Source organism: Eremothecium gossypii, chromosome IV (genome assembly GCF_000091025.4).
Source record: "Eremothecium gossypii ATCC 10895 chromosome IV, complete sequence".
NCBI lineage: Eukaryota > Fungi > Ascomycota > Saccharomycetes > Saccharomycetales > Saccharomycetaceae > Eremothecium > Eremothecium gossypii.
Window position 1 is genome coordinate 249,945 of NC_005785.6, and position 27,267 is coordinate 277,211.

The window sequence follows — 27,267 nt, forward strand, 5'->3', positions numbered from 1 at the left end:
AGCAAGCTTATAGATCTTATTGCGAGGCACACTGGACGCCTTCGGTGTGTGCTTCTTCTTCGTCAGAATCATAGCTTTGTCCCCGGCCGTTTCCAGATCTAGAGTCATGCTTGGCAGGCTCGAAGTCCGCCAAGACACACTCTTCAACTTCGGCGTTAGGTGGAATACGTGGCAGAGTCTTTGGAGGCAAGATGGCTTCCAACTTCTTCAAAGCCTCCTCGTCGGCAAAGTGCGACTTAGGGAACTTAACGTTAAACTTTATCAATAGGTCACCGTAAGAGCCGTACTTCTGGATAGGCATACCCTTACCCTCAATAACCTTAACCATGCCAGGGGCAATCACCTCACCAGGAACGATGTCAATCTTGAGCCAGTCGCCGGAAACGTGCTCCAATGCAAACTGGCCACCGGCAATAGCAGTTAGCAAGTCAATCTCCGCCTCGTAGTGCAAGTTGTCGCCGTTCCTAACGAATCTTGGATGCTCCTGCTCGTTCACGACAAACACCACATCGCCAGGAATCTGGCCCGGCTGCTGGTCAGCCTCCCCCTGGAACACAATCTTCTGGCCATGCTTCATACCAGGCTGGATGTTAACCTCGAGTATCTTTCTCTCGCTGGCAATCTTCTTACCGTCACAGTCCTTACAGCGGTCCGCTGCTGGGATCACGTCCCCCTCACCGTTACAAACCTCACACGTAGTCTGGAACCTCTGGATCATGGGGCCCATGTGGCGCGTGACAAACTTCACACCCTGCCCGTTACACGACGTACACTTCTTAACGGAACCTGCCTTGCCACCGCGGCCCTCGCACCGCTTACAGAGCACTGTCTTGTTCAGAGCTAGCTTGGCCGCGCGGCCCTTGTATAGGTTCTCCAACGTGCAGCTGATGTCGTGCCGGATGTCGCGGCCCTTCTGAGGCCCGCGGGGCCGCGATGCGCCACCCCCGCCGAAGAACTGCGAGAAAATGTCCTCGCCGAACCCGCCGAACCCGCCGAACCCGCCTGGGCCGCCCTGGCCGCCACCGTTCAGACCCTCCTCGCCGAACTGGTCGTACATCTCCCGCTTCTGCGAATCCGACAAGATCTCGTACGCGCCCGTGATCTGCTTGAACTTGTCAGCCGCCTCTTCGCTGGGGTTTTTGTCCGGGTGGTATTTTAGTGCAGACTTACGGTACGCCTTCTTGATCTGAGCATCGTTCGCGTCGGGGCTCACGCCCAAAAGATCGTACAACTTCGTGTCCTTCACCATTTTCTCTTCCTTGAAATTGCTTTGACCTTCACTCAAGACCGCTTGGCTTCACGATGAATGACTGCCGCCCTGTATGCCGGATCTCTAAATAGGTGGTGGTCCTTATGAGAGCGCCAGTTCTATCTGCTTACGATTCAGGCGGAAGGTTCGAGAAGAAAAATTTTGCACCATCGTGAATAGTGACTCTGCACGTGATTGACTGCGCACCGCCACCGCGCCTCCCTGCGCAGTCAGCACGCCTTGCGTAAGCGGCTAAGAACAATTTCGCTGCGCGGGAAACTGCAGCCACGCGCCAAGATGCCTAGGATCGCGCCGAGCCTGATGCGTACTGCGTGCGCGGAGAGCCGTCTGCTGCCTTTGCTGCTACCGGAGAGCCGGACGCTGGAGCAGGCCCGCACGGAGCTGCGATGGATGCGCGCCGAGCTGTGTGGCGCGGCCGCAGTGGCAAGAGGATGCCGCCAGCGCTACCGCGGTGTGCCGTTGCAGTATGTGCTGGGGACGCAGCCCTTCGGGCCGCTGGAGGTGCGGTGCCGCCGCGGGGTGCTGATCCCCCGCTGGGAGACCGAGGAGTGGGCGTGCGAGCTGGCCCGGCGCTTCGCGGCGCGGGGTCGCAGCCTGCGGGCGGCGGACCTCTGTACAGGTACGGGGTGCGTGGGTCTTTTGCTTGCACACAGTGTGCGCGGGGCGCGCGTGACGGCCGTGGACGTGAGCGAGGCCGCGGTGGCGGCGGCTCGGCAAAACGCGGCAGCGCTGCGCGTGCCGCTGGAGGTGGTCAGGGCAGACGTGCGGCAACCCGGCGGCCTGTTGCGGGACGGCGTGGAGGTGGTCACGTGCAACCCGCCGTACATCCCCACGGACGCGCTACCGCGCGAGTGCACGCGGTCGGTGTGCAGGTACGAGCCCCAGCTCGCGCTGGCTGGGGACCTGGAGTTCTATGACAATCTGGTGGACGTTTGGCTTGCGCGGACAGACTCATTCGTGTACGAGGTAGGGTATGCGGAGCAGAGCCGGCACGTGCTGGCGCGGATCGCGGCGGACCCGGCGCTGCGGGGCGTGTGGCGCGTGGGGTTCCGCGAAGATGCGCGGGGGCAGCCACGCGTGGTCTATGGGTATCGCACGGCGGCGGCGGGGCTGGACGCCGTTTTCGAGGGGTATGGGAGACTGATGCACTGAATATAGTTACATATTTATACCGATTTATGCAAGAAAAACTGCATAGGTTATGGCGCTTCGTCCGGCTGGGCCGCGGGGCACGCGGGGGCCGCAGCGTTATCACAGTCGATTTTGCCGGCGCCATTGTCGGCGGGGATTACCTTGTGGCACCAGAGTAGATACCCGCCGCCGCCGCGCATGGTCATGAGCGGATGCAGTTTGCCCCTGACGGTTTGGTACGGGCGGCAGCGTGTCTCGAGTAGGGTGGGGGCGAGAAAGTGCAGAGAGTCGTAGAGGGTATGCGAGAGCTCCAGCAGCGTCTCTCTGAACTGGCTATAGCAGACGATTGGGCGGGAGCCGTGGACCTTGCCCGCGAGCCGGGGCACCAGCGTCGACAGCTGCAGCGTGGAGGCCACGATGAGCGCATCGTAGGTAATCTGGGAAGCCAGCCTGATCACCTCCAGGTCCGAATTGTAGCGTTTCAGACGGCGGTAGTAGGCGCCCTTCTTGTTGCTCTTCATTTCCCGGAGCTGTGCGTCGTCCAGAGGTGTGAACGACGCCTCCACCTCTTCTACGGTCGGGGGCTCAAAGTACTGGAGCAGCGACACCGTCTTGACGTGCTTGCCGATGAATTCCTCTGAGTAGTTGGAGAACTTGAGCAGGTCCAGGTTGGGATGCTCGTTCTCATGGACGACCACAATCGTGCCTCCGTGCTGTGCCTCGTGGCCGCCGAACATGCGTTCGAGCATGGCATACACTATCAGGCCGCCAGTCTCATCCATGCACAGGTAGGTGCCGTTCGAGCGGATATTTGCGAGGTTCAGCGCCATTCCGAGCGACTCCTCGGACAGGTCCATGATGCGCTGCATGTCGCCCTTCTCAATCAGGTAGCGCAGCAGCCCGGAGCTTCCGAGATATTCGGCTGTGAAAAACTTGGCAAACTTCTGCTTCTTTCTCTTCAGATACTTCTCCTGTGAGTGAATTGTCTTCTTGTGGAATGTCTCATGCGATTGGATCATCATGGAGATGATGGAGTCACCCGCTGTGACGTCCTGCTTCATGCGTTCAATCTCCTTGTGGTCGAGTTTCTGTACCTTGTGTCCAAGGTCCAGCAGCTCCATGTTGGTCTTGCTGCTCTCGACTTGGGTAAGCTCTGCAGGCTGTGGCGTCGCGCCCTCAGACCCAACCTGTGCTTCCGCGCGATTCTCCAGCACTCTGACTTTCCCAATCACGACTGTGGAGCCTCGCACCACCTCTGTCTCATCACCCTCGTACCATATTTCAAAAGTCGTGCCAAGCGGATACCCAATGATATCGTTTACATGGCATGCGCCGAACTTCCCTAGTGAGATCACGCCGTTAGGTTTCAGTTCTACAATTTTGAGGTTATCAGATGGGAGCCGCACTAATATGTGCTGATTTAATACTAATTGTCTCAGGGGATCCATACTGCTAAGAATGCGAGTACCGGCTGAACTTGATTGATTGGAAAGTGTCAAATCAGTTGTGGTTTACAACTCCCGTTATCGGGCTCATCGATGAGCTGAAAAATTTGGTCACCGTTACCGATGATGGGACTGTGATTTCTTTTTATGGTGAAAAATTTTTGGAAGGAGCTCATCGCATATGATGAACTTCTCATAGTATCAGACCTCGTTGCAGCACGCCTCAGAGACCATTTTCAAATATCTCTCATCTGTTCAGTATGGGTAGCAGACGTGCAAAGAACAAGCAGCCCGCTCCACCATCCCTGGAGGAGTTTCAGGCGAAGAAGAATAAAAAACAACAAAAGCATGAGAAGAGATCTAGAAAGAATGCTGGCGAGGAGCCAATCGAGGAGCGTAAGCGGTCCAAGAAGGCCAAGGTGGACAATAAAGAGGTGGACGTTCAGGACGAGGCTGATCTTCCAGAGGTGAATCTGGAACAGCTGGCCAAAGAGCGGAAGTCGCTGTTTGACGAGGAAGAAGTGGTAGAAGAGGAGGACCTGCAAGACGAGTTTGATCTGGAGCAGGAGTACGAAGACGATGAGGAGGTGCGCGAGCGTCCTCTCTTTTCTGACGAGGAAGAGGATGCTGGCATGGAAGAGTTGAACGCAGCCAATATGGAGGCGCTATCTATGAAGCTAGATGAGGAAGAAGCGTTGGAGGCCGAAGAGGCGGAACAAGAGCTGGTTGAGGCGGCCAAGTTGCAGCCACGCGCTGACATCCTACCAAATTCGGAGCAGGAGGAGCTTGAGGCACAGGGCCCACCAGACTTGACCGCTATACGTACCCGTATGCTTGAGATTGTTAAGGTGCTAGAGGACTTCAAGCATATGGCGGCCGAGGGACGGTCGAGATCGGAATATATCGACAGATTGCTGAAGGATATATGCCAGTATTTCGGCTACACTCCATTTTTGGCGGAGAAGTTGTTTAATCTTTTCTCCCCCGCGGAGGCTATGGAGTTCTTTGAAGCAAACGAGGTGGCTAGACCTGTCACCATTAGAACTAACACTCTAAAGACTCGGAGAAGAGATCTTGCTCAAAACTTGGTCAACCGTGGCGTTAATTTGCAGCCAATTGGTTCGTGGACGAAGGTTGGTTTGCAGATTTTTGACTCGCAAGTTCCAGTTGGTGCTACGCCCGAATACCTGGCTGGTCACTATATTCTCCAGGCAGCCTCGTCCTTCTTGCCTGTTATTGCACTGGATCCCCATGAGAATGAGCGCATCTTGGATATGGCGGCGGCACCCGGTGGTAAAACCACCTATATATCTGCCATGATGAAGAACACTGGTTGTGTCTTTGCAAATGACGCCAACAAGGCAAGAACGAAGTCCTTGATTGCGAATATTCACCGTCTCGGCTGCACGAATACAATTGTCTGCAACTACGACGCCCGCGAATTCCCTAAGGTTATCGGTGGATTTGACAGAATTCTACTTGATGCCCCTTGCTCAGGTACAGGTGTTATCGGCAAAGATCAATCTGTGAAAGTAAATCGTACTGAGAAGGACTTTATGCAAATTCCACACCTGCAAAAGCAACTGATATTATCTGCAATTGACTCTGTTGACAGCAACTCCAAGCACGGCGGTGTCATTGTCTACTCTACTTGTTCCGTTGCGGTTGAGGAAAACGAGGCCGTGGTCGATTACGCCTTACGGAAGAGACCTAATGTCAAGCTTGTTGAAACCGGCTTGGCTATTGGTAAGGAAGGCTTCACTAGCTACAGAGGCAAGAAGTTTCATCACACTATCAACTTAACCAGAAGATACTACCCTCATACGTATAACGTGGATGGATTCTTTGTTGCCAAGTTCCAGAAAACCGGGCCTTCCAAATTTGATGATAATCAGCATAGTGCTAAGGAGAAGGAGGCCGCCGCAAGACAAGAGGCGATAGATGAGGGCATTATCCACGATGACTTCGCATCCTTCGACGACAAGGAGGACAAGAGATACATTGAAAAGTCCAAGAAAGTAGGTCTGTTGAAGAAGGGCAAAAACCCCCATGCAACTAAACCAAAGCAATAATGTACTTTAGATAACTTGGGAGAAATAATGCATATGTATATTATACAATCTTGTATCTTCAGGATATAGAAGAAGGAAGGAGGACCGACTTGTGTTCTGTTGATCTGAGCTCATACATAAGGCATGGTATTTGGATTTAGTCCATAAACTTGGCGTTACCAAGGTTATGCTCCTTTATGTACTCTGGACCATATTCTTCATACTCTCTTTTCGTGAGGATAGATGACTTATATGATGTTGGGTCGCTGGCAAATTTTGCCATACCCTTCCAAGCAGAGAGGGAAGGATCTTTAGCCAATGTGACTTTTAGTTCCGTACCAACGGGGAGGAAACCCGTGAACTCGCGGACAATACGCTCTCTAATACCAGGTAGTTTTGTATTACCACCTGTAATAAAAACGTTCTTTGCCATCTTCTCGCAGGTAGCGCTGAGCGCTCGTCTGCTAGAATCGAACTTCTTGAGCAGGACTGTTTCGCAAAGCTCTACGACACCGGCCTGATCCAGCCCGCCAATGGACGGTTGGAATATCACTTCGGGTACCCGAATACGTTCCACGTTGATATGCATCTGGTGCTGCTCATGTATATTTTCACTGTCGTGAGGGCGGGGCCCGCGCAAGAACAAATGCAAGGTAGAGTTTCTCCAGTCATACTGTGCATCAAGGGTATCTTCTTCTGTGAAATGCGGATCATGTTCCAACAACTCCTTCTCGATCTCAACGATCACCTTATACTCCTCTTCCAGGGCCTCGTCCAATGCCTCCGGGTTCTGGGATATATCGTTGTATATCATCCAGTCATCGTCGTTGGCACCGAAGGTATCGTTAGGATCGTTATCAATCGTTGCCTGCTGCCTTGATCTCTTGTTGTTCGATGTATTGTCTTCTGCCAAACTTGCTATATTCTTCATTCTCTTTTGGGCGGCTTGCGACTTGCGATCTTTCATGTCTTCTTTCATCTTTAGCTTTTCCTTTCTTGCTTTCATCAAACCTGTCAGCTGCGACCTCTTCTCCTTGATCCAACCCTTAAGGTCATCCTTGCGCCACTGCTCGTTGCGCAGACGCGCATCTTCCTCCCGCTTCTGCTGTTCCAGCTTCTCTTCCTTCGCCTTCATCCTGGCGTCGTAGTTGGCCTTCATGAGCCGCTGCTTCTTCTTCTCGCGCCGCTGCTCGTCGTTCAGCTCCTCATCCGGGATATTTACAAGATCAAAGTTCGGAACGGTGCTAGAAGGCTCCTCCTCGTTCTCATTTGCGTCAAGTACACGCGCACGCTTCAGCGACCGCTCCAAGCTCGTAATGTATTTGTTGAAGTCATCTTCGTCGTCAAAGCCGGCGTTCTGCAGTGTGGCCAAAATATTCTTCTTAGGCTGGCCCTCCAGCTGGCCGCGAATCTGCAGGTAGTACTCGTACTCCTCCTCCTTCTGCACCAGCTTCTCTTTGCGCCGCTGGCGCGCCTGCTCCTGAAGCCGTTTTCCTGTCTCGCGGCGCTTCTCGGCTTGAAGACGCAATTCTTCCTCCGTCTTCTGGACCTGGACTACCTCGGTGAACGGCGCCTCCACCACCACGTTCTTCGCTTCGAGCGTCGGCAGCTGCAGAATCTCGTCGATCTCGCGCTCGAAGTCCTCCGCCACGTAGCAGTGCTCGCGGTAAATTGTCTCAAACTGGCTTCCTGACAGCTTCGTCGGGAAGTATGGGTACTTCAGCGCCAGCAGGCCCGTCAGGTAGTCCACCGCTTGCTGCCCGCCCCAGTTGATGCGCTTGGCCTCCGACACCACTCCGCGCCCGTCCACGACCGGGACCACACATGTGTCCTCGTTGCCGCTGCTCACCACCAGCCCTGTGCTCCCCGGCCCGCGCTCCCCATAGAACGAAAACAGGCTGTCGATCCCGAACGTCACCTCCTGCAGGTTGTACGCCTCATACAGCAGCTCGTACCAGTTCGCCCGCTGCGACTGCAGCGTCGCCAGCCGCTCGGTCAGCACCACCGCGTTCGGCACGCCGCCGCCCCCCCGCACCCCCAGGTGGTGGAACGTGTACGCCAGCATGTCGTCCACGTAGTCCCAGTTCGTCACCATCGGCCCGTCAAACGGGCTCCGGCTCTGCGTCCGGATCGACGCGTCCAGGCCCGTGTCCCGCCCCACAAACGTGTACGTCCGACTCGCCTTGCGGTCGCGGTACCGCGCCAGCCGCGTCGGAAACACCAGCGCCGGCTCCTTGTTCGCCACGTACCCGGCCCGCACCTCGTAGGACCCGAAGTCTATCGCAATCGGACCCCCATCCTCCGCTCCCGCGCTGTAGAACCCTTCTGGCTCATCCACCAGCGGTGGCTCGTCCACCACGTGTACCGGCAGCGGCGCCAGACTCGAGTCGCGCGACATGCCTTGCTGCCTCATGCTTGCTGGTGCCCTCCTGGTGGCGCGCTCGCCACCGTGCGTTTGTGCTCTTGATTGCCAGCGGTGTCCTGGTGTATGCCTGCCGCCGTGGTTGCTCTGCGCGATGCGCCAGGGCGGCTAGCGCCACCAGCAATGCCACAAAAACGTGCCGTAGGCTCCTGGTGCATGGGCGGTGTAACGAGGCCCGCTAGCCGCCGCGACGCAAGCACGACGGGCGTTTTTGTGGCACCTGGGGGGCGCGCTATGCCGCTGTGTTGGTGACACGCGCAAAGTGGCTGCGCCGCGCACGCGCAGCACGCGAGCTGCGGCGGGAGCGCGCTGGCGCGCGCTGCCGTGCGCGCGGCAGGTCCGTGATCACCAGTGGTGGGCGCGGCCGGTGGGGCGGCGCAGGATCTGACAGGTTATAACGGGGATTGCGCCCGTGCACCTCGGTCAGAGAGAAAGGACAGGTAGCAGCTAGTATTTCGTCTCAAAACGCTGTATTTTGTAGCGTGGACTGGCATCAGAGGAAGCTCCCACCACCAAGCTCTACAAACACAAGATGCCTCTGTGTGGGTCGAGCTCGTCGTCGAAGCATCCTATCGAGCGCAAGATCGTCATCCTCGGAGACGGTGCTTGCGGGAAGACGTCGCTGTTGAACGTGTTCACGCGAGGGTACTTTCCGAAGGTGTACGAGCCCACGGTATTCGAAAACTACATCCATGACATCTTCGTGGACAACCAGCACATCACGCTGAGCCTGTGGGACACTGCTGGGCAGGAGGAGTTTGACCGGTTGCGATCGCTGTCGTACTCGGACACACACACGATTATGCTGTGTTTCTCGGTGGACTCGCGGGACTCGCTGGAGAACGTCAAGAACAAGTGGGTGAGCGAAATTGCGGACCACTGCGAGGGCGTGAAGCTGGTGCTAGTGGCGCTGAAGTGCGACTTGCGCAGCAGCGACGAGTACGGCAACGAGAGCGCCATCACGCCGGGGTCCATCCAGAACCAGAAGTACAACGGCGGCGGCGGCAACGGGCTGATCCCCTACGACGAGGGGCTGGCGATGGCCAAGCAGATTGGGGCGCTGCGCTATCTGGAGTGCAGCGCCAAGATGAACCGTGGCGTGAACGAGGCGTTCACCGAGGCTGCGCGCTGCGCGCTGACTGCGACACCGAAGGGGGCCCGGGACTCTGCGCCCGAGGCCGAAAGCAGCAGTTGTACTATCATGTGAACTTTAATACCCACTGCCTGCAACTTTAGACTATACTAATATAATTTGACACTTCTAAACCGACGCCTGTGTGCTGCCACATGCCCGGGGCCGCTGCATGCTGGGCTTCTGTGCGGCCGCTTCTGCCGCGTGGCGCCTGCCATGTGGATACCTTGACTCAGGTATGCATGGATGGTAGTTCATAAGTTCGACTCCTATATATGACTGTTATATAGAGAGGGGGAATAAGCTGCCAACGTTCACTGGTTGGCGTTCGATCATCCGCCCGTCCGGCCGAGGCGGAACGGCGAGGTTGCTTCTTCTTGGTGTCCATTGTACATACGTTGCCGGCCTACACGCCATCGATGGGCTCTAGTATCGACCCCGCGACCGAGTTCATCGGGTACCTGTTCCTGTTGAACTTTCTGCTGCGCCGACGCTCGGCGGCAGATAATGCTGGGGTAAACATGTCGAACGTACGCATAGACTGGGCGTCAAAGGAAGAGCCCGGAATCTCGTAGCCTGCCTTTCTGTGCCGGCGCAGGTTCATTACTTCAACCGTCGGAGAAATATACATTGACCGGCGAAGGTCCTCTAAGCGCCGCTCCTCATCCTGGGCCGGATACCGATCTGCCGGCGAGTTGAGAGCATTGAAGCCAAAGAGTGACGGCGGCGCAGCTATGGAATCTACCACATGCTTGGGTTTGACTTCCGCGTACGGCGGCGCTGGGTCACTGGCCATATCCAGCCCAACGGTAAAAGTATCCTTGGCACTCGTATAATCGTCTTTGAAAAGCTCTTCAATGCCCTCGTACTGTGATTTGCGCGTTTCTCTGCGCGATATGTGCTCCGTGACAAGATACCATATGATTAGAATGAGAAATACCCCGGCGGCCACTGCGCCCACGAAGATGAATACCGCTCCCGGCGGCTGGCTTGATTTCCAAATATTTGGATTGTTCGCAGCACTCGGCGGTGTCACGAACGGTACAAGGTATTCGATTGGCGACGGACCAACATCAAACTGGCCAGTGAACTCTGGCGCGTCTGGAGCTAGGTCCATAACAATAGATTAGTGATCTTTTCGCTATTAAAGCTCTCTGGGACAAAATGAGTCCTTTGGTGCTGTGTTGTAGGTTTTTGGAGCTTTCAATCGTATCTGTGTATGTATCTTTAGTCAGCGTCAGTGGATAATGCCCTATCATGGCATCGATCCTGCTTTTGTGTGTCAACGAAAACGCGCCTGTTTGTATTGCCAGAATGAGTCGCAAACAGCCAGACAAGTTCACCGCCATTGAACTAACCCTGAAAGTTAACTATCGGTCCCCGATATTGGCATTGGATCAATAGTTCGGCTATCTTAATTATGTAGATGTATCGGGAGTCACCATTGCTCGACCCTTAGGAGTACCCAAGCACTTTTGATTGTGAAAATCATCAAAATTGTAACGGCCATCACGAGAGTAAGCCCACCAAACAACGTTCTCACCGGTCTCCAAGCGCTCGTACGGCCGTTGCAATGTACATACCACCGTTAAACTTTGCGTTGGTGGTCAGCAGGGATGTCTCGCTATACCGGTCGGGCTATCCGATGCCATTAAATTACCCGTTCATCAAGACCCGCCTGCAGGCAGGGACCGTGATCTATGTGGGCGACAAGGACATATCTGAGGAGTACAAGGCGTTTCTAGAGAGCGAGCAGATTCGATACCACCACATCTACATGCAATCCTGCCGAGATGACAACATCCAGGAGAGCATGGAGCAGGTTCTACGCTTGGTGTTAAACGTTGACAACTACCCGATCCTGATCCACTCGAACAAAGGTAAGCATCGTGTCGGGGTGGTGGTCGGTATCATCCGCAAGCTACTGCAGGGGTGGTCGGTCACTGGCATATACCAGGAATACGGTATTTTCAGTGGGGGGCAGAAAGATCAAGCCGACCTTGAGTACATCACTATGTTTGGAACGAAACTGATGGTTCCGATGGACAAGGTCCCCGGGTTCGTGCAGTTTATAGGCACAACACCTAGCACCGACTACAGCAGCGACCTCTCTGCGTAATTGGTTCAGCACTACTTGGCGTTCCACTATCTAGGCATTGTGTCTATGCGGTGTTGGGCTGTACGTAAAGCAAAAGATAGCTGAGTCACCTTGCCATATTTAAGCCCATTCGCGAGCAGAGAGTACTTCGGTCATTCCAAAGCATTACAAGCATACCAGGCATGGACTTTGACATCAAGGCCGTGATTAGACCAAATATTTTGAAGCTAAAACCGTATCGCTGTGCGCGGGATGACTTTAGTGAGGGTATCTTGCTAGATGCTAATGAGAATGCGTTCGGGCCGGTAGTGAAATTCAGTAGGTTACCAGCTTCGTTACATCGGTATCCAGACCCTCATCAGCTAGAGCTGAAAGGGCTTTTGGCTAGCTATCGTAACGCAGCCTCGGCCTTCCGGGAAGAGGGGTTGGCGCCATTGACGGCGAAGAATATATGCCTTGGAGTTGGCTCTGACGAAAGCATTGATGCGATTATAAGGGCCACTTGCTCCCCAAGAGAGCAAAAGGTTATGCTGCTTCCACCAACGTATGGTATGTACAAGGTATGTGCTGATATAAATGATGTGGGGTACGTTGAAGTGCCATTGATCAGCAGCGACAACTCCTTCCAGATAGACGAAGACAGGATTCTAGAGCAGCTCAACTTGGACAAGAGTATTAAGGTTGTGTTTATCACAAGCCCTGGCAATCCAACAGGTGCCTGCATTGAGGTGGGACGTGTTGAGAAACTTCTCCGCAACTGGACTGCCGGCATCGTTGTGGTCGATGAAGCTTACATTGACTTCTCTGCCGACAAACCTTCACTAAGTCCATTAGTGAACAAACACCCAAATCTTGTCGTACTTCAAACGCTATCTAAAGCGTCTGGGTTGGCAGGAATTCGGCTGGGCTTCACTTTTGCCTCAACTCAAATCGCAACTGCCTTAAACGCCATGAAAGCACCATATAACATATCACAGATAACAGCGATCATAGGGATAGAGGCGTTGCAACCGGAAGCGTTGAAATTAATGCAAAAACATATAGACCAGATAAATACAGAAAAGAGGCGGATTATAAAGGCACTGGCGACGTTAAACCATATTGAAAACGACCCGGTTGGTGGTCTGGATGCCAACTTTATACTTTTTAGGGTTCGCGGGGGCGATAATAGCCTTGCAAAAAAACTATACTACAGTTTGGCAACTGAATCCGGCGTAATTATTCGGTTCAGAGGTACCGACTTAGGTTGTGAAGGTTGTATTAGAATTACTGTCGGAACACCTGAAGAGAATGATGTTTTGATTAAGGAATTTACAGAAAAGCTGCAACAACTGACTGAAGACTAGTCGCATCAGCGTTCGGTTTTATATATATCTCGAGTAAATAAAGCCATGCCATTCTATTATTATTGCTTAGATCCTAGACTTGAAGAATTCTCCCAACTGATGTTTCACATTCAAAGTAAGGGTCTCTTTTACAATAGCTGTGCTGTCAATATCACGCGTAGATAGGGCACCAGAGACTTCATCAACAGGGGTATTGGCTATGGCAAGTCTGGAAACTTCCTGGCGCAATGACTGGATTTCCTCTAGCAAGCTACCGCGTTCCATACTGTCATTCATAAGTTTACGAACAATAGCTGCATTCTTATTGTTTCCCCTCACTGTGTAGAGCTTCATCATTTGGATCATGTTAGTAAGCTCTTTAATCCTAGAAGTGAGATTAACCAGTTTGGACCTAATCGAGTTCCGAATCTTCATTTGGGGAAGTGATAAATCTCTCAGAACATTATCGGATTCTTTATTCAAGCAATTTAGCTGCAAATAGTAGTCCTTCAGCATATACTCAGACTTCAACAAAGATGAGTAGTCCAGCTGTGATTCTGTGTCCAGCTTTTTTATTGCGTTAAATGTATCATTAAAGGTGGCCTGTTGGCGTTTGACAATATCCATCAGCTGTGCTGCCTCAGCTATCCGCCAACCTCCTACATTACAGAGGGATTCCGCACTTTTTGGATAGGGTGACTTGCTCTGGTCATCAATGAATTTGCCTATGTTGCTTATATTCGATCTCAGAGTAGACAGTTCAGCGTTTATAACATGGCATGTTTTTTCGACAGCCTTGGTCGTCGGATTCTTGGATGTATACTTGATATCGGCCAGGTATGCTTCTGTGTAGAACTTTTCAAGTCGACGGGGAGCATACTGCTCACTTAGATACTGCTCATCACCTTCAAAAGCATTAATGGCCGAGTCTAGTTCTGGTGAAGAATCAGTTTGTAATTCTTTATCGGCAGTGGCAGGAGCGGCTTGGCAGAAAGTATTTACTGTTACCGGGATTGCATCAACTTCTTTGTGAGCAAGTTGCAAAGGCCTTGTTTGAACATTAGAGTCGACTTGCATTTTTCTGTTACTGTTATACGCAACACTGTTGTCAGTTGCAAACGGTGATACATTTGCGGAAGGCGGTAAATCCACGGATTCCTCTGTGATAGTACTTAGTTGACGTTCGGAACCATGCGTAGGATCCGAGGGAGGAACCTCGGATGATTCGGACTCACCTTCATCGCTAGATGGTGGCTGGGAACTTTGATCATCGTCTGATACGCGATTGGATGAAATATCAGAAAGAGAATTTGAACTGTCCAGAGATGCGCTATTCTGGGGGCTAATGGCCACATCGGATGGTCTCGTTATTGATGTACCCGGTTTTTGCACCTGTGCGGATTGCGGCGCACCGCCGCTAGAGGAATACCTATTTTCCTTCGCTATTATTGACCCGCGCCTAGAAGATCCCTTTGCTGAAGAAGAGTCTTGATCCGACAGTGTGGCATGCTCTGGATTACCTTCACGTCTCGTTCCCGATTCCTGCTCTTTCTTAGTTAAAGCTGAGAAAGAGAAAGGAGCCTGTCCATTGTTTGCTTCTGGTGGATTCAATTTATTCGTGAAGTCAGAAAATGGAGACACGACTCGCTTAATATCAGGTGTCGCATCGGGGGAAGAAGTTATGTTCATAATGGCCGAAGACGCTGGAAGATTTGCAGCTTTCTTAATCCTTTCTGTGATGGATTTCATAGACGAAATCTCAGCTTTATTTTCCGACTTCGCAGTGGCCGAAATACCAGACGAATCTTCTAACTTGTTGTTACCTATAGAAGGAGAAACAACCGATCCTTCGTCTACATCGTGAGACTCCTCATTGTCCTCACCACTATCGTCTTCGCCACCGGATGCCGCTAATTCATTAGATGAATCGTCATCCTCCTCCTCCTCCGAAGTAATACCTTCTGAAGTTGCTCCAGAGTAATCTGTTAATTGTTCCTTAGCGGTTTGCATGCCTTCAGTAGAAACAGTTTGCTCCAAACTTCCGCTTAGACTTAGAAGGCTCAGAGCAGGATTTTCTTTGGTAGGAGTATTTTGAATAAAGTCTGCATTATCCTTACTAACACTTGTCTTCCGACCTTCATGAGATTTGGTGATTGGTGTCGGAGTGAAATTCTCTTGATTATGCTGTGCAGCGGTGGCCTTCCCTACTGGGAATACTGTAGCGGATGAGATGGCACCTTGTGTGGCGGAATTTGGGGACGTGATTTTTGAATTAGGCGCCGAAGTGTCTATACTGTTACCGGTTCCGAATTCTAATTTATTCGTTTTCTGATCAGTATCTTGAGCCGCGCTAAAGACTGGAGTTCCAAAGGTGCTCGGAGATGCGGAAGAAGAAAATGCTGTCTTTCCAAATGGGCTTACTGCTTTCGCTTCGGGACTAGCAGATAACTGTCCGAAAGGACTTGAAGATATCTTCCCAAAGGGGGTTGAAGATAGGTTTCCAAAGGGACTTGACGAAGCAGGTAAACCTGCGCCGAAGGGCTTTGCGAATGGGGATCCAGGTATAGATTTGTTAAAAGGACTTTCACCGAAAGCGGGTTTCCCAAAGGCGTTTGCGCCAAAGGCGGGCTTCCCAAAGGCGCTTTCCTCTGACTTCGGGTTTGTCGCAGTACTTTCTCCAAAGGAAGGCTTCCCAAAGGCAGGCTTCGCAAATGCGCTTTCTCCAAAGGCAGGCTTCCCAAATGCGCTTTCTCCAAAGGCAGGCTTCCCAAATGCGCTTTCTCCAAAGGCAGGCTTCCCAAATGCGCTTTCTCCAAAGGCAGACTTCCCGGGTTCCTCTCCAGAGGCAGGCTCCGCTGAGGAACCCTCGCCGAAAACGGGCTTCCCAAAAGCACTTCCTCCAAAAGCAGGCTGCCCAAAAGCAGAAACTGCTGTTTTGGCTGAGGCGAAACCAGGAGTGCCAAATATAGTTCCCGGGGTGGTGACTGAACCAAAGGCCGGTTTCCCAAAAGTGGATGTGCCAGAAGATGGGTTCTCTGGAGCGTTACCAGTGTTACCGCCAGTAACTGCGTTTGACTTGCTAGAATGCGGTTCGTTGTTTGAAGTTGTGCCTGGGGGCGGTACTCCAAAGGGATGCGATGTACTAGAAGGCCATTGGTGCCTTTGATCTTCTGTTTTGTCGGGATTGGCATCTGTCTGCATGGAATTAGTGTCCTGCCCGAAAGTGGTTCCATGACTTGGGACCATTGTGGCGCCACTCGGCGCAATAGATTCCATCGATTGATGGCCAAATGCAGGTGTACCAAAAACTCTTCCGGACCCAAACGCAGGCTTCGGAGATGGCGAGATGATATTTGTGTTTTCAGGGGAAGCTGCCGCATCAGGCTGATCGCTCTTTGTACTGATCGCATTAAAAGTAGATGACTTTGTAGGTTCAGCAGGCGACTGGGATATATCTTGGATGTGCTCCTCTGGAGATTCGCTGCTAATAGACTCAGCTTCCCTGATCAACTCATTTAATGTTGCATCGAGCGACAGTTTACCCGCTTTTAGCGCATCGGATTGGTACAGAGCCCAGCATTCCAACACACCAAGATTATTCAGCACGTATGCCAGAGGTAGCTCAGAGGCTGCATCCACTCCCGCGCACGGCTCAACAACGCGCATTCGAGTAACCACATCCAGCGCCAAACCAAGAGCACTGGTGTCGTTATCTGTATCCGGGTTAATGCGCAGCACAGCGCGGTCCGCATCCTGCAGTGGCTGTAGCACCTCGGCGTCGTCCAGCAACGTCAATTCAGACGAGCACGACGACGCAAGCACGTGTAGCTGTCTACCATCTGACGCCAGGTTATACAGTGTGCAGCCATAGTACGCAGGGTTGCGCTTCACGCTGCCGAACGCAGGCAAAATGTCAAAGCTTTCGCGAGCATCGCCCGACTGAAGTGACACAACATACATCTTGTGCGCATACACCACCTCGTCCGCATCATCGGGTGTCTCTTCTCCCACCACCACCAGCGCCTGCTCACGCGACAGGTATCTGACCGCGATGGGCTGCGTATCTTCCTCCCGCATGTCGTCGGGCAGCTCCACCCGCCGCTCCTCACCGCCGCCCACGTTCGCCATGCGCAGCCTGAAGCCGCGCTCGAGATACAGTACCTCGCTGCCTCGCGCGTCGAAGTCGCACACGTCCAAAGCAATGCTTTCCTGCTGGCCGTTGCCCACGTGCACACGCAGCACCTCACCCGATGCCCGCAGCAGCAGCGCGTACGCGCCAACGCAGTGCATGCCAACCGTCCCAGCGCCCACGGACCGCTGCGACCACTGTCCTGTGCTGCCCACCTCCCGGCTCCACAGCTCTCCCGCCCTTGTCGCATAAACGACTACGTCCCGGCAGAATCCCACGCCCACAACATCCTGCGCAGCATGCCGGGCTACCAGCTCCAGCTCGTCACCGCTCTCACCCCACTGCCGCAGTGCCTCCAACGACCCGATCACCACCTCTGCTGCCCCGCAGGCAGCGAATAACCGATGCTTGCTGCTGACCGCAAGACAGTTATACCGTACAAAAGGCAGGTTCTCGCCAAAAGATGTGACAAGCTGTCGTGAGAACACTGGCTTGAAGCCATACGCCTCCGATGTCTTCGTGGGGAACTCCTCGCGAACGCTCATGCCTGGCCTCTGCTCGTGGTCTGGTCGTCCGTCGGTGCAAGCGCGCTTTTTCTACGCGGCGACCGTCCTCTGTGACGCTGGTGCGGTGGAGGAATATTCACTGCGTTACTGTCTAAATCAACTATGTAGTACTGACGGGGAGAGTTCAGGCGGAGAAGGATAGCGACCAGCCCAACTTGTGGACAGGCTCGGCAAGCTTGAGTGCGTCGAAGGAGGCACCCACACCCAACTCGACACCCGGGCGCAAGAGCTGCTTGTAGGAGAGCGCGACAAGACCGGAGTCAGCGATCTTGGCCTTGACCTGCGCGGTTAGGTCCAAGGCGTAGCGGGTGGCAAACTCGATGTTGACCTTGGAGCCGGCAGCAGGGTTGAGCGCGGCCTTAGCGCCGACCTCCAACGCCGGGTTGACGCGCTGGAAGAAGGACGCGGTGGTGATCTGGGCGTTGTTGACGCCCAAAGCCACGGAGTAGAGGCCGGTTCTGTAGCCCAGAGCGACCGCGTAGCGGGACACGGTGGCGGCCGCGATGTCGTAGCCGACCTCCGCGCCACCGACGAAGCCCTCGTGCGCGAGCGTCAGGTCACCCACGAAGGAGGGGCCCTTCAGCAGGTCGAAGAAGCCACGAGCGGTGAACGCTGGCTGCACAAACGACAAGTTCAGCTTGGCTGCGTTGGACGTGCCGGGCACACACGAGGTGACCAGCTCAGAGCGCAGGCCGGGGGTCAGGTTGGCCAGCTCCACCTTGGTGTCGAGCACGTTGGCCGACGACCAGCCCTGCGTCAGCGTGAGGCCGGTCGCCTTGTCGGCGACACGTGCCTCGACGTTGGCGGCTACAGAGCCGTCCTTGGGCGACGTCTTACCCTTGACGGTGAACCCGACGCCGTTTGGCGCCGACGTTTTAACGTCGAGGGCGGCAGGCGTGCTGTGGTAGAAGTCACGGTTCAAGAGCCCGTTGATGTCTTTAGCGATATCTGAGAAGAATGGGGGAGCCATGATGCTTACTGTGTGCGGCGAGCGTGTGCGGCGGGCGATCGACGCCGACGCACTATTTATACTGGGTGCGGGCGAGATCGCCGCCGTCGGCTTTTGGCCAATGGCAGCCCGCGGTTGGAACCGGGCGCTCTTGTCGTGGTGCACGGCAGATAAGTGCTGTAACGAAAGACACCGGCTTGTCTCCGCGAAAATGAAGAGCTCAACAGTGATCCCCGGGCTAAGAAGGAGCTGCCAAGTCATCCCATCAAGATATATACCGTTGAAGGCCTCGCTGCTAGGCTGGGGAGTTCTGGAGGGCTTCGAGAACATACTTATTTCGGTGCGTGGCATAGTGACGCACAGACTGGGAGTTTTTGTGACCCGACGGTAGTAGGTGGCTGGTTACACCAGGCCACACAACAGAAAGCAGCGTTACAGGATGGGTTTGGAAGACGGAGGGCGGATTATCGTGGAGATGGAGACTGTGGACACACAGGTGCAGTCGTTGCTTCCGGTGCAGCCGGCCGACGGCGGAGCCGCGCGGCCAGAGCTGGCCGGGTCGCGGCGGTCGTCTTCGCTGCAGTTGGTGGAGCAGGAGGGGGCGGGGGACGACGAAGAGAAGCCGCGGTTTGCGGCCGCGCTGGAGCCCTCGCACCCGCCTGTGATCTCGCACAACCCGTTGTCGCCACACGCGTCGATGACGGCGCTGCGCAACAAGAAGTCGTCTCTTCTCATCCATTCGCTCCCGACAGCAGTGGTGAACGAAGATGAGGGGCGGGAGCATGAGGGCACGCCTGCGGGTGTCGCGGCACTTGCAGGCGGCGAAGGCGGGATGGACGGCGGCGGCGGCGAGGGTAGCAGTCTGGCACCGCCAGCATTTACCACCCGCACGCTCGAACACCACCACCTGGATAAGCCTATTGCGGCACGTCTCGATGAGGAGGCGCGATCGATTGTGAACTACATAGCAGTGGAAGATGCAGTGGACCAGGACTCGACGAGGCATTCGAAGGAGCCTTCGACCAAGGCAGACTTCTTTGCGGCGCGGTTAGCAAGCGCGGTTGGTGAGAACGAGATCAGCGATTCGGAAGAGACGTTCGTGTACGAGTCGACAGCGAACTCCACCAAGAACAGCTACGAGCCGATAAGCAGTAACTTGGTACTCACGCAGTCATCGTTAGGTAAGCCGTATGGCATCCCCGCCAAGTTGAGCACGCCCATGCTCACCAAGAACAAGAAGTTGTTGGAGAGACTTAAGACAACGAGGCACAGCTCAATTGCGGTCATGCCTTCTGTAATCTCCGATCATGCGACTGCACCGCAGGCTGGCCCTGCGCCACATCAGCCCCAACAATGCGCTTCGCAGCAACAACAGACTTCCGACGATTTGAAAAGTATCCATTCCAACCGGCAGCGGCGGGCTCAGTACACACAGATGGGTCAATCGGACATTCAGTCTGTCAAGTCGTTCAACAATCAACCTATGCATTCTCCAGGCAAACGCTTGAGCGTCCTTTCATTGACCAAGGCTGTGGCAGAAGCCCGACAGTCACGCAATACATCAAACCATTCAGGCAAACTACGCCCCACAGCTCACAATAATGGTAATTCAGGCACGTTAAAGATGAAGAACAACCATCTATATCCGCTCCGAACAACGGCTTCGCGGATCTTCGATGCGAATGGTGCCTCGCTTCGGCGGTACTCAGGCGTGCCAGACAACATAAACCTCGAGGACTACGTTGAGCAGGAGAATGGCGAGCTCACACCTAACAAGTTCACCTACCGCTCTTCCTCCGAGATCGATTCGGATGACGACAACGTTTTGAACGAGGACGAAGGCCTGAGCTATGTCGAAGAAGACGAAGATGACGTCCAATCCATGTTTTACTATCACGGCAACCCGCAGCACGCCGCAGGGCATACTGTGAACCCCAACCAGGTGAGTTCGGGGAATGATAACATCAACCACAATAGCGATAAGCATAGCGCTTCCATGAATAACAACAACGGCTCGCACGTATCACTCAATCGCAAGTACAAGTCGCACTATGGGGCTTTGGGGAAGTTCTCGCATCTGCCGCACAAGCTGAACTACGAGCAGAACGAGCGCATCGGGCCAGACGACGACTTAGAGGCTTTGTACTATTTTCGCAACAACTCCTCCAACGGGAACGCGGCCTCCAACGGGGGCAGCAAGAACGCAGGCGGCAGCAGCGGCAACAACAACAACCACAGCAAGCATTTCGACTTTTTCTTCCACCCGGATGAGCTCTCCCCCTTGAAGTCCAAGAAGCGGCGCTCGCACACCGTGTACTCGGGCTACTACAACCCGCATAATTTCTACACAAAGCGCTCCACCTGGAACAAGTTCAAGAGCTTTGTCTACCTCACCTTCATCGTGACAAGCCTCTTGGCGCTGGGCTTCATCTCCGGCTTCTTGCTGGCCACCAACAAGGAGCTCCACGACTTCCAGATCAAAACCATCGACAACGTCTTGGCCTCCGCCGACGAGCTCGTCTTCGACATCAAGGCCTCTTCCTTCAACCCCGGCTTTTTCACCGTCGGCGTACAGGACGTCAACCTCGATATCTTCGCCAAGACCTCCCACCTCGACCAGACCGACGCCGACGGCGACAACCGCGGCGCCGCCTTCGAGACAGTTCTCCTCGGCACCGTCTACACCTTGGAGACGCCCTTGCGCTTCCAGGGCGGCTTCCTCAGCCGCAACTACGGCGTCTCCATGTCCGGTGTCAAGCTCCTCCACCCCGGCGCCGCGGACACCGCTGCCGACGCAGACAAGTGGCGCGCCTTGATCAGGTACGAGTTCGACCTCATCGTGCGTGGCAACATGAAGTACTCCATTCCTTTTTTCAAGAGCGAGAAGTCCGTCGTAGTCCAGGCCCAAACCTCCGTCGACCCCAACCGTGCGGACGTCCGTGCCCCTACGTAGCTGTGTACTAAGTGCCTAGCTGAGATCTGCTCATTTGGCTTGCTACTGCCCCACCAACGGACTTCCGCATGCCCGCCAATCTTGGCATTCCTGCGTGCTACGCGGCCTGAGCCCTGTGCGGTGGCCCTTGCGTCACCGCGAACATTTTTGCTTTCGGAACATACGTTGCGTTGAAAACAGCAGCTGCCTGCACAAGCACAAGGAGAAGCGCCTGCGGGCGCCTTCGGCCTTCGGCCGTAATCCACGCAAGTCATCTGTCAAACTAAGCTGACGACAGGGCTAATTGCGCCAGCCAGTCCGCCTGGTACCATTGCATTCTTTCTTTTTTTTTTTTCTGGCTTTTTTAAAACGTTGTTATTCTTGTTTTCTCGTATTAACATGGCTTTACGTGTTTCAGATTTCGCTGGATCAGCTTACGAGCAGGAGTTTAAAAGAAGAGCTCTATTTACAGCAGCTGAGGTGCCGTAGTTTTTATGTACTTAGGGGGAGCCGTATATCACGTATCGTGGGCAGTGCGCGAACACAAGATTACTGTGACTGCGGAACGGATCCCTGGAGGCCATTTGCAAGTATACCAAATATAGCGCCTTTTCTGAGAATTCTCGCCAGGATAGAGTTCTAGGTTCGGTCGATAAAACAGAAGCGGAATACATTAAGAGAAGGTCGCAAGTGGATCTTCGGGAGTCGAGTACGGTCGCAAGTGCAGGGTAGATGAGTGGATCGCTGCTAGACCTGAAGTCCAGGTCGCCGAAGTCGCTGCAGAGCAAGAACAGGAAGAAGCTGTCGCTGAAGATCAGCAACGGCAGCCCGGGGCCGAAGGTGATGATGCTGGAGCCGCCGGCGGAAGTGGCGGGGCGGGGGGACGCGCAAATATACACGCTGCCGGCGCTGGCGCCAGCGCCGGGACAGCGGGGGCGGGGCGCGGAGGACAAGGGCGGGGCACTGAAGCTGACGGTGGAGACGGCACTGCGGCCGCGGGGGGAGGAGCGGATACGATTCCGGCCGCCGCCGATGCTGGCGCGGGGCGGAGTGCCGGCGTACTTACAGGACTGTGAGGAGCTAGGGGCGTGCACGCCGGTGCCGGCGGACGCGCCATTGACGCGCTCGTGGGTATTCCGGCGCGGCGGCGCGGCGGGCGGGTGCCGCGTGGAGAATGCCGGCTGCGATGGCGCGGACGAGGATGACGAGGGCACGCTCCATTCCGCGCTCAGATACAATGACGTCTTAAACGGCAACGCATACCCGGGCGAGCCGCTATGCGTTCTTGTGCCCGGACTCTTCCTGTACTCGGAGCCCACCATCGAGCAGGTGCTGCAGTTCGATGTGGTCGTGAACGTGGCAAAGGAGATCACAGACTTTACAAGCCAGATTCCCGAGGGGTCTGGGACACAGTACTATCACTTCAAGTGGTCGCATACAAGCAAAATATGCAGCAACCTCGAGGAGCTCACCGCTCTCATACACACGGCCCTCTGCGATGGAAAGCGCGTGCTGGTGCACTGCCAGTGCGGTGTCTCGCGCTCCGCCTCGCTCATCGTCGCGTACATCATGCGCTACCGCAGCATGCCGCTCAACGACGCGTACAACTACCTAAAAAACGTCGCCAAGGACATAAGCCCCAACATGAGCCTGATCTTCCAGCTGATGGAGTGGGGCGAGCAGTTGAAGAGCAAGGACGGGCACTCCAGCTGCTCGCCCGCCAGCTGCTCGCTCTCCAGCCTGGCATCCGAAAACCTGTCGGAGCAACCGCGCTCGTGCCGCCCGCGCTCTGCCGTCGGCCCGAAGTCTGCGTTCTCCAGCCCCGACATCTCCAGCGACCTGTCGCCCGAAAATACGCCGCGCACCCCGATGGAGTTTTTGAACGCGCCATCTCTCTCTCAAAAGTACCCCCAGACCGCAGAACAGTCTGAGCCGTCGAAGCATGACCCGCTACAGCTGGGTTCTGAGCTCTGCATGAAATGCTCAGTAGTCCTAGATACCTTTTCACAACCCTCCGCAGAGGTTGTCGACAAAAACTGGTAAGCCACCGTTCCCTAGTTCCTTAGACTGCATCCTAGGTTCTAATTGTATTAATATCAACCTTCAATGAATGAGTCCTAATGAATAAAACACCAGATGCGAACATTACAATAAAGATTACTCAGCGCTACTCGTAGAATATCACCGCAGTCAATTCCGAACCTTTTTAGTTGGCGATCAGCGGTGATGTAGCGTCTTCTATATGGCTGCTCTTTACCTAGCTGCCTTTCGGTTGGGTTATATAATCCAGATTTTGCATTGCGCTGACCGTATACTGTGACGAAACTTAGGCACAAAATTGCATCTGGCCAATGCTTGGTTTGGTACCACTTTCTTAGTACTGTAGCGATAAGCTAGCAAGCCTCTACGGATATCTGCTCATGGTCCGGGTATGAGTGATCAGGATAAGCAAGATGGCACCGGTCAGGTCAAGAAGCGGTCGCTGAGTAGCTATCTTTTGAACGTTAGTGCGCGGAAAGCGGAGCTGGAGAATCTCGCGAAGCATGAAAAAGACGGACCCATATCTGCGAGCATTGGTGATCGGAACGAGGCCGCCAATGCTGGTGGGATAGATGACAGTCCAAACCAGCAGGGTAGCGGGGGCCAGCAGGCGAGCGAAGAACGACCAGCGATGCCCGCGATCAACGCCGAAGAATTAGAAGGCGGGACTTCACAGGAGCTGCTGGCACGCGGCGACAAGAATGCGAAGGCCGTTTCGGAAGATGTCAGTGTTGCAGCGGGCGCGCTAGAAACACAGAAGCCGGCGCGGTGGCAAGAATGCGGGGGTGAGAATGGAACTGTGGAAAAGGAACAGGACGATCCAAGAGAGCCACACGGCACGGTTATGCACGCGGAAGGAACCGCACCCGGCGGCGCTGCTAGCGTCGCCTCGGATGCGGTGGACGACGAGCGAGCTCAGCAGCGGAGCGAGGTGCTGGATGCTGTAGGCCCGTGGGTTGAGTCGCAGAGAATTGACTCCGTTACAACGGCGGGGTGGGCGAAGAATGACGAGCAGGAAAGCTCGCTTAGCGAGATCGATAGTGACGCGCCGACAGAGCCAGCCTCTCCTCCGAAACCGCGTCTAGGGCGGCTAGTACGCGGAGACCAGCTCGGGTCTGCTCCCAGCAACGCGAAGTGGCATACCAGGCCTGCGGCGGCGACACACGATTCCGATTCGGAACTTTCAGATTTAGCGGATCTCAAACCAGTGCCGCTTTCGAGCAGCATATTGCATGGGGAATCTTCGCCGACAAAGGCGCAGTCGGCTGTTAGCTCATCACCAAAGAAGGCATTACCTCATCCTGCCCATTCTACATATTCGAAATCAAATTCATCCTCTTCCAAAAAGATGAAGCATGTGGCTGTTTCGAAGATCGTTAAGCCTCGGAAAGGGGTATACAGAGATGCAGGTGGCAGAACCAGGCTACAGGTTGCATGTGACAAAGGCAAATATGACCTCGCGAGAAAACTAATCGAGGAAGGATATGACGTTAATGACCAAGACAATGCTGGTAACTCACCTCTGCACGAGGCTGCCCTAAATGGGCACTTAGAAGTTGTGAAATTGCTGATACGCCATGGAGCAAATGTTAATATACAGTCTTATGAAATGTTTAAGGATACACCGCTTATTGATGCCTCCGCGAATGGCCACCTAGATGTCGTGAGAGAGCTGTTGCAAAATGGTGCCGATCCCACCATTGTTAACGCTAAGGGTCTAACGGCAATAGAATCGATCGAGGACGATTCCGATTTGGACGAAGAAGAAGTTCAGATTGTGCGAGAGATCAAAGCGTTGCTGAGAAAATCTGCACGTAAGCACAAGAAAGAAGACGGGGACGTGAAGTCATTGCCGCAGCGCTCCAAAGCAAAGGAGGGTCATTCGGAGGAAGATGAGTCCGTGCAGGGGTCCGCAGCGTTCGATAAAGACTTTTACTGGACAGACATAACCTCCAAGCTCGGGAAGGAGAAGCTGTTCAGAGCGTCCAAAGAGGGGAGACTCGCCTACGTTGGCGCATACTTAGAGAATGGTGGCCATGCAGATTTCAGGTCTTTTATGGAAAGCGTCAAATTTGGACACGAAGATATCGCAAGCCTCTTTCTTGCCTTTGGTGCGCAGGTTAACGCAGTTGGGAGGGATGGGCAAACAGCTTTGATGGCTGCTGTTGGCCGTGGTCATTTAAACACAGTAAAACTTTTGTTAGAGGCAGGCGCAGATCCAACGAAAAGGGATAAGGACGGACATTCCGTATTATATTATGCAAGACATAGTCCGTTGGGATTGGTTGACGACAAGGAACTAACCAAGCTAAGAGATGCGATATTGGAAAACAATGGTGTTTTGTCGGAGGAAGATAAATTATGCTTAGACAAGGACCATGGCAAAACAACTCCTTTGAACGTAAAATTAGAGGAACAGGAAGCCTTAACCCAGATAAAATCATCAAGCAATGTCAAGGAAAAGCTACCAGAGAAACCCGAATCTCCATTGCATAGCACGAAGGCAAACCCCACAAAAGAAAGAATAGGTTCTAGTCCAACTTACCATCTCTCACCAAAATCAGAGAAGACCAGGGAACAAACTCCGATGAGAGCGCACATCTCGGAGCACGAGGTAGTGACAGATGACGAAAAAGGAGACTATTCGTCTGTAAAAGTAAAGAAGCGGAGAATCGGCTCTCCATCTGCAGCCGCCGCCTCAGATGACCGGAGCTACAGACCGGCGACTTCTGAAAAGGCCCGTACGGCTTCCCCACATAAGCTTAAACGCAGCGTTTCCGCTGTCAGCATTTCTTCTGATACTGCGGAATCCGGGACTAAGCGCTCGAAGTTGGAGGGCCTCTCGAGCACACATTCTCAACAGCAAGAGACTCCTGAAGAGCGCGATGCCCGTCTGAAGCGCGAAGAGCAGTACAAGCTGAAGCGGCTTGAGAGTAAACGCAAGAAGGAACAGGAGTTTCTCCAGAAACTTGCAGATGACGAACGCAAGCGTGAGGAGGAAAAGGAGCGGGCCGAGCAGGAGCGGCGCCGCCAGCAAGAGGAAGAGCGTCTCCGGAAGACACAACAAGAACAACTTTTGCGTGATCAGCAAGAAATTGAAAAGCGCATCGCAATCCGCGACCAATACCCGCTGGGCCTCAAGCTCGTTGATTTCCAAAACCACACGGATTACAACCGCTACCTACCTGTGCCCTATATTGTCCGGGAGGGTGCTCGCTACCTCCTTGATCTGCATGCTGCTGTCCTGTGCAAGAACCCCGAGATCTCGCGCGGCGCCACACGCGCGGTTCCCGTTGCCCCGGAAAACCTCCCACAGCTCTGGAATATTTACAAGTTCTTGTTCCTCTACGGGGGCTACGGCCCAGGCCACTATCTGGTAGATTTCTCGCATCTCAGCCTTGAAGAGCAACTGCAGCTCGAACACCAAGAATACCTGCGCTTTGTGCGCATTCCGCTGCACTGGCTTCCATATGACGACATCCCCTGGCCCTCATCAGAACTGCGCACCGCCGTGGACGCAAGTATGCGGGAACTCCAATTGCTAGCCCCGCCGCACGTTGCGCCGGCTCCCCTAGACCTATCCCGCACCCCTCAATCTGTTCCGTCCGCTCCAACCCCGGCCAAGTTCAGGCACAGACCCGCCATTGCCGTCTGGCTCTCAGGCGTCACGTCACTATGGTAGTGCCTTAGATTACGTATCATATTGTCACGTGAATAACTCGTGATCATATGTATCAGACTACTTTTGAATTCGCGCTTTCTGATTGGCCGAGGCTT

General features: G+C 54.2%; 14 protein-coding genes across 14 annotated transcripts; 8 read left to right on the forward strand and 6 right to left on the reverse strand.

Annotated features, from left to right (window-relative positions):
- Positions 1-16: 16 nt before the first annotated feature.
- On the reverse strand, positions 17-1,249 carry YDJ1 (type I HSP40 co-chaperone YDJ1; the record flags this gene model as incomplete). Its single annotated transcript, NM_209192.1, has 1 exon — positions 17-1,249. One exon carries the CDS (start codon positions 1,247-1,249, stop codon positions 17-19), a length of 1,233 nt encoding a protein of 410 aa, NP_983839.1.
- A 297-nt stretch (positions 1,250-1,546) lies between these two features.
- Positions 1,547-2,422, forward strand: MTQ1 (S-adenosylmethionine-dependent methyltransferase; the record flags this gene model as incomplete). Its single annotated transcript, NM_209193.1, has 1 exon — positions 1,547-2,422. One exon carries the CDS (start codon positions 1,547-1,549, stop codon positions 2,420-2,422), a length of 876 nt encoding a protein of 291 aa, NP_983840.1.
- A 47-nt stretch (positions 2,423-2,469) lies between these two features.
- Positions 2,470-3,849, reverse strand: GCD10 (tRNA 1-methyladenosine methyltransferase subunit GCD10; the record flags this gene model as incomplete). The annotated part of the gene is made up of 1 exon (NM_209194.1): positions 2,470-3,849. The coding sequence occupies one exon, from the start codon at positions 3,847-3,849 to the stop codon at positions 2,470-2,472; it is 1,380 nt and encodes a 459-aa protein (NP_983841.1).
- Positions 3,850-4,106: 257 nt separating this feature from the next.
- NOP2 (rRNA (cytosine-C5-)-methyltransferase NOP2) lies at positions 4,107-5,918 on the forward strand (the record flags this gene model as incomplete). The annotated part of the gene is made up of 1 exon (NM_209195.1): positions 4,107-5,918. One exon carries the CDS (start codon positions 4,107-4,109, stop codon positions 5,916-5,918), a length of 1,812 nt encoding a protein of 603 aa, NP_983842.1.
- A 136-nt stretch (positions 5,919-6,054) lies between these two features.
- On the reverse strand, positions 6,055-8,310 carry ARP5 (actin-related protein ARP5; the record flags this gene model as incomplete). Its single annotated transcript, NM_209196.2, has 1 exon — positions 6,055-8,310. One exon carries the CDS (start codon positions 8,308-8,310, stop codon positions 6,055-6,057), a length of 2,256 nt encoding a protein of 751 aa, NP_983843.2.
- A 541-nt stretch (positions 8,311-8,851) lies between these two features.
- On the forward strand, positions 8,852-9,526 carry RHO3 (Rho family GTPase RHO3; the record flags this gene model as incomplete). Its single annotated transcript, NM_209197.1, has 1 exon — positions 8,852-9,526. One exon carries the CDS (start codon positions 8,852-8,854, stop codon positions 9,524-9,526), a length of 675 nt encoding a protein of 224 aa, NP_983844.1.
- Positions 9,527-9,857: 331 nt separating this feature from the next.
- On the reverse strand, positions 9,858-10,568 carry AGOS_ADL251C (ADL251Cp; the record flags this gene model as incomplete). The annotated part of the gene is made up of 1 exon (NM_209198.1): positions 9,858-10,568. The coding sequence occupies one exon, from the start codon at positions 10,566-10,568 to the stop codon at positions 9,858-9,860; it is 711 nt and encodes a 236-aa protein (NP_983845.1).
- Positions 10,569-11,024: 456 nt separating this feature from the next.
- Positions 11,025-11,570, forward strand: OCA2 (Oca2p; the record flags this gene model as incomplete). Its single annotated transcript, NM_209199.1, has 1 exon — positions 11,025-11,570. One exon carries the CDS (start codon positions 11,025-11,027, stop codon positions 11,568-11,570), a length of 546 nt encoding a protein of 181 aa, NP_983846.1.
- Positions 11,571-11,731: 161 nt separating this feature from the next.
- Positions 11,732-12,895, forward strand: HIS5 (histidinol-phosphate transaminase; the record flags this gene model as incomplete). The annotated part of the gene is made up of 1 exon (NM_209200.1): positions 11,732-12,895. The coding sequence occupies one exon, from the start codon at positions 11,732-11,734 to the stop codon at positions 12,893-12,895; it is 1,164 nt and encodes a 387-aa protein (NP_983847.1).
- A 66-nt stretch (positions 12,896-12,961) lies between these two features.
- NUP159 (FG-nucleoporin NUP159) lies at positions 12,962-17,548 on the reverse strand (the record flags this gene model as incomplete). The annotated part of the gene is made up of 1 exon (NM_209201.2): positions 12,962-17,548. The coding sequence occupies one exon, from the start codon at positions 17,546-17,548 to the stop codon at positions 12,962-12,964; it is 4,587 nt and encodes a 1,528-aa protein (NP_983848.2).
- Positions 17,549-17,693: 145 nt separating this feature from the next.
- Positions 17,694-18,869, reverse strand: POR1 (porin POR1; the record flags this gene model as incomplete). Its single annotated transcript, NM_209202.2, has 1 exon — positions 17,694-18,869. One exon carries the CDS (start codon positions 18,867-18,869, stop codon positions 17,694-17,696), a length of 1,176 nt encoding a protein of 391 aa, NP_983849.2.
- An 88-nt stretch (positions 18,870-18,957) lies between these two features.
- Positions 18,958-21,471, forward strand: VAC7 (Vac7p; the record flags this gene model as incomplete). Its single annotated transcript, NM_209203.1, has 1 exon — positions 18,958-21,471. The coding sequence occupies one exon, from the start codon at positions 18,958-18,960 to the stop codon at positions 21,469-21,471; it is 2,514 nt and encodes an 837-aa protein (NP_983850.1).
- A 711-nt stretch (positions 21,472-22,182) lies between these two features.
- On the forward strand, positions 22,183-23,493 carry SDP1 (mitogen-activated protein kinase tyrosine protein phosphatase SDP1; the record flags this gene model as incomplete). The annotated part of the gene is made up of 1 exon (NM_209204.1): positions 22,183-23,493. One exon carries the CDS (start codon positions 22,183-22,185, stop codon positions 23,491-23,493), a length of 1,311 nt encoding a protein of 436 aa, NP_983851.1.
- A 388-nt stretch (positions 23,494-23,881) lies between these two features.
- Positions 23,882-27,172, forward strand: HOS4 (Hos4p; the record flags this gene model as incomplete). The annotated part of the gene is made up of 1 exon (NM_209205.2): positions 23,882-27,172. The coding sequence occupies one exon, from the start codon at positions 23,882-23,884 to the stop codon at positions 27,170-27,172; it is 3,291 nt and encodes a 1,096-aa protein (NP_983852.2).
- Between the last annotated feature and the right edge of the window lie 95 nt (positions 27,173-27,267).